Raw genomic sequence first — 2,740 nt, 5'->3', positions numbered from 1 at the left:
GGCACAAAATGATTTGGATAGGGTCACTGTAGAGGACGTAACCCATGAAGAAGGCAACGAGAACCAGGTGGAAAACCCACAAAGAACGGAGCATATCACTCCAGATTTTGTGGCCATGCATAGAGAGAAGTTAACAAAGTGCCTTGAAGATTTAAAGAGACAAGAAAAACTTGACAGCCTCAGGGCTAGACTTTCTTTTGACACACCTTCCAACCAAGAAGGAACAGACCTCCAAAACAAGAACAACAACGGTGACCCACTGGAAACATTCATGACGGCCCTCAGACAAATGTCTTCAGAGGAAAGGGGGACCTCATCACAGGAAAGAAGTCGAAGGAAAAAGGGAAGGAAAAGGATAATCAAAGTGATGAGGGCCTGGATCAACCCTATCTACCACGGGACTTAGCTGAGGTCTCGAAGTTCACATGAAGAATTGCAGAAGCACCAATGCCCCCCAAAACAAAGTTACCACCAAACTTTGGCCGGTATGACGGGACAAGAGACCCTGAAGATCATCTTCATGCCTTCAGGGGAGCGGGGCAACTTGGACGACGGTCCATGCCCGTATGGTGCCACATGTTTGTACAAACTCTGATGGAGGGAGCCCGGCTCTGGTTTGACAGCCTCCCTCCGGGGGGAATTGATAGTTATGAAGAGTTAAGCGAGAAGTTCCTCAGGAACTTTGGTCAGCAGAGAAAGGTGGTCAAGAATCCAAATGAGATCCTCCACATAAGGCAGAGGGACAATGAGCAAATAGACCAGTATATGGAGAGGTTCGTCAAGGAAAGCATGAACATCAAAGACGTCCCGGAGGTCATGAAGATCAGCAGTTTCATAAACGGGTTGAAGCATGCACAGCTGTGTGAGAAACTGGGGGAGGAGTTCCCCCACTCATTTGACAACCTTATGGACAGAGTCAAAGCCTTTGTCAGAGGGAAAGATACAGTCAACAAAGCTAAGGAGACGGATGTCACACCTCGGAGGATCACCCCAGCCACAAAGCTCCCTGACAAAGGTACACCTTACTCCCGAAAGCCTGCTTTTGATAGAATGTTGCATGACAGAACGAGGCCCTCATACTCCCCGTACAGACCCCGAGGGAGGGGTCCCCCTCCTTACTCCGATAGTTTCACCCCCCTCACCAAGACCCCAAGCGAGATACTGGCCACTGAGAGGGTGAAGAACTCCCTCCCAAGGCCACCACCCATAAAACCCGGGCCGAAGGCACAACCAAACGAGTATTGTGATTTCCACAAAGGTTTTGGGCACAAAACCGATGACTGTATGTATCTGAAAAGAGAGATAGAGGCCGCAGTAAAAACAGGAAGGCTGGCCCACTTGGTTAAGGAAATTAAGGAGGGGGAGGGGATCGCAAGTGAAGAGATGCAAGGGAACCTGGGAGGGCGGATGTTGATATGATTAGAAGGAGGAATGAGTTCGATACCACCCGGAGTGTAAAGGCCAGAATCCTGGGCTCCCCGGACTGCATGAAAGCTCCCATCCTTATGCCACACCTAGAAGAAAATGAAGTGCAACGACTACCCCTAAACATCTCAGCCATAATAGCTGGCCACAAGGTATCTCGAATACATGTGGATGGAAGGTCCGGTGTCGAAGTAATATACGAACATTGTTTCCTTAGATTCGACAGAGATGTAAGGGATCGGCTTGAAGAAGACTCCATCCCCTTAGTGGGATTCAACAACAGTGTATCACACCCCCTGGGAAAAATCAGGCTCCCATTCACAGTTGGGGTAGGGGATCGGGTCCGAACGATAAACCTGACCTTCACAGTGGTCCGGGCACCCTCGAAGTACAACGCGATCTTAGGAAGACCTGGAATTGGGGACTTACAAGCACAGGCATCCACCCCCCCCCCCATGGAGCTTTAGTGTTTCAAACACCGAAGGGGTTAGCCTGGGTAAAATCCTCTTTTGAGGTAATTTCTTCCGTATCCAAAGAAGAAGCACCTGAGAAGCCACGGAAAGAGGGAGTAGAAGAGTGGGTCCTTTGCGACAGGTTCCCAGAACAAACGATCAAAGTGGGAAGTCACCTAAGTGACAAATGTAAGAGTGCCCTGACTGTTTCTCCACAACATAGGCGTGTTTGCATTTCAACATGGAGACATGACAGGAATCCCCAGGAGCTTAACTGAACACCGGCATAACATTTACACATGGGCGAAGCCGGTAAGACAGAAAAAGCGAAGCATGGGACCCAACAAAAGAAGGGCTGCTTGTGAAGAAATCAGAAAACTGCTCAGGGCAGGAATAGTCAGAGAAGTGAAGTATCCGTCCTGGATCGCCAATCCGGTCATGGTTCAAAAGAAAGACGGGGGATGGGGGATGTGCATCGACTTCCAAGATCTGAACAAGGCGTGCCCTAAGGACTGTTATCCCCTCCCAGAAATAGACGTCCAGGTAGACTCTTTGTCTCAGTACCCTCTAAAGTGCTTCCTGGATGCCTACAAGGGATACCATCAAATCCAGATGTCAATAGAGGATGAAGAAAAAACTGCCTTCATCACAGACGAAGGGACATTCTGCTATACTAAGATGCCCTTCGGTCTCAAAAATGTTGGGGCCACATATCAGAGATTCATGAACGCTCTGTTCAGGGAACAACGGGGAAGGAACCTAGAAGTATACGTCGATGACATTGTCATCAAAAGCTTGACGGAGATGGCCATGATAGATGATATAGCTGAAACTCTCAGCACTATGCAAGATGTGAACATGAA

The 2,740-nt window shown here is 48.8% G+C and overlaps 1 protein-coding gene across 1 annotated transcript; it reads left to right on the top strand.

Annotated features, from left to right (window-relative positions):
- The first annotated feature begins 447 nt into the window (after positions 1-447).
- On the top strand, positions 448-1,419 carry LOC110934172. Its single transcript, XM_022177360.1, has one exon. The coding sequence runs from the start codon at positions 448-450 to the stop codon at positions 1,417-1,419; it is 972 nt and encodes a 323-aa protein (XP_022033052.1).
- Positions 1,420-2,740: the final 1,321 nt, after the last annotated feature.

This window comes from Helianthus annuus, chromosome 4 (genome assembly GCF_002127325.2).
Source record: "Helianthus annuus cultivar XRQ/B chromosome 4, HanXRQr2.0-SUNRISE, whole genome shotgun sequence".
NCBI lineage: Eukaryota > Viridiplantae > Streptophyta > Magnoliopsida > Asterales > Asteraceae > Helianthus > Helianthus annuus.
Note: the sequence above shows the minus strand (reverse complement) of the source record. Positions and strands in the feature narration are given on the sequence as shown.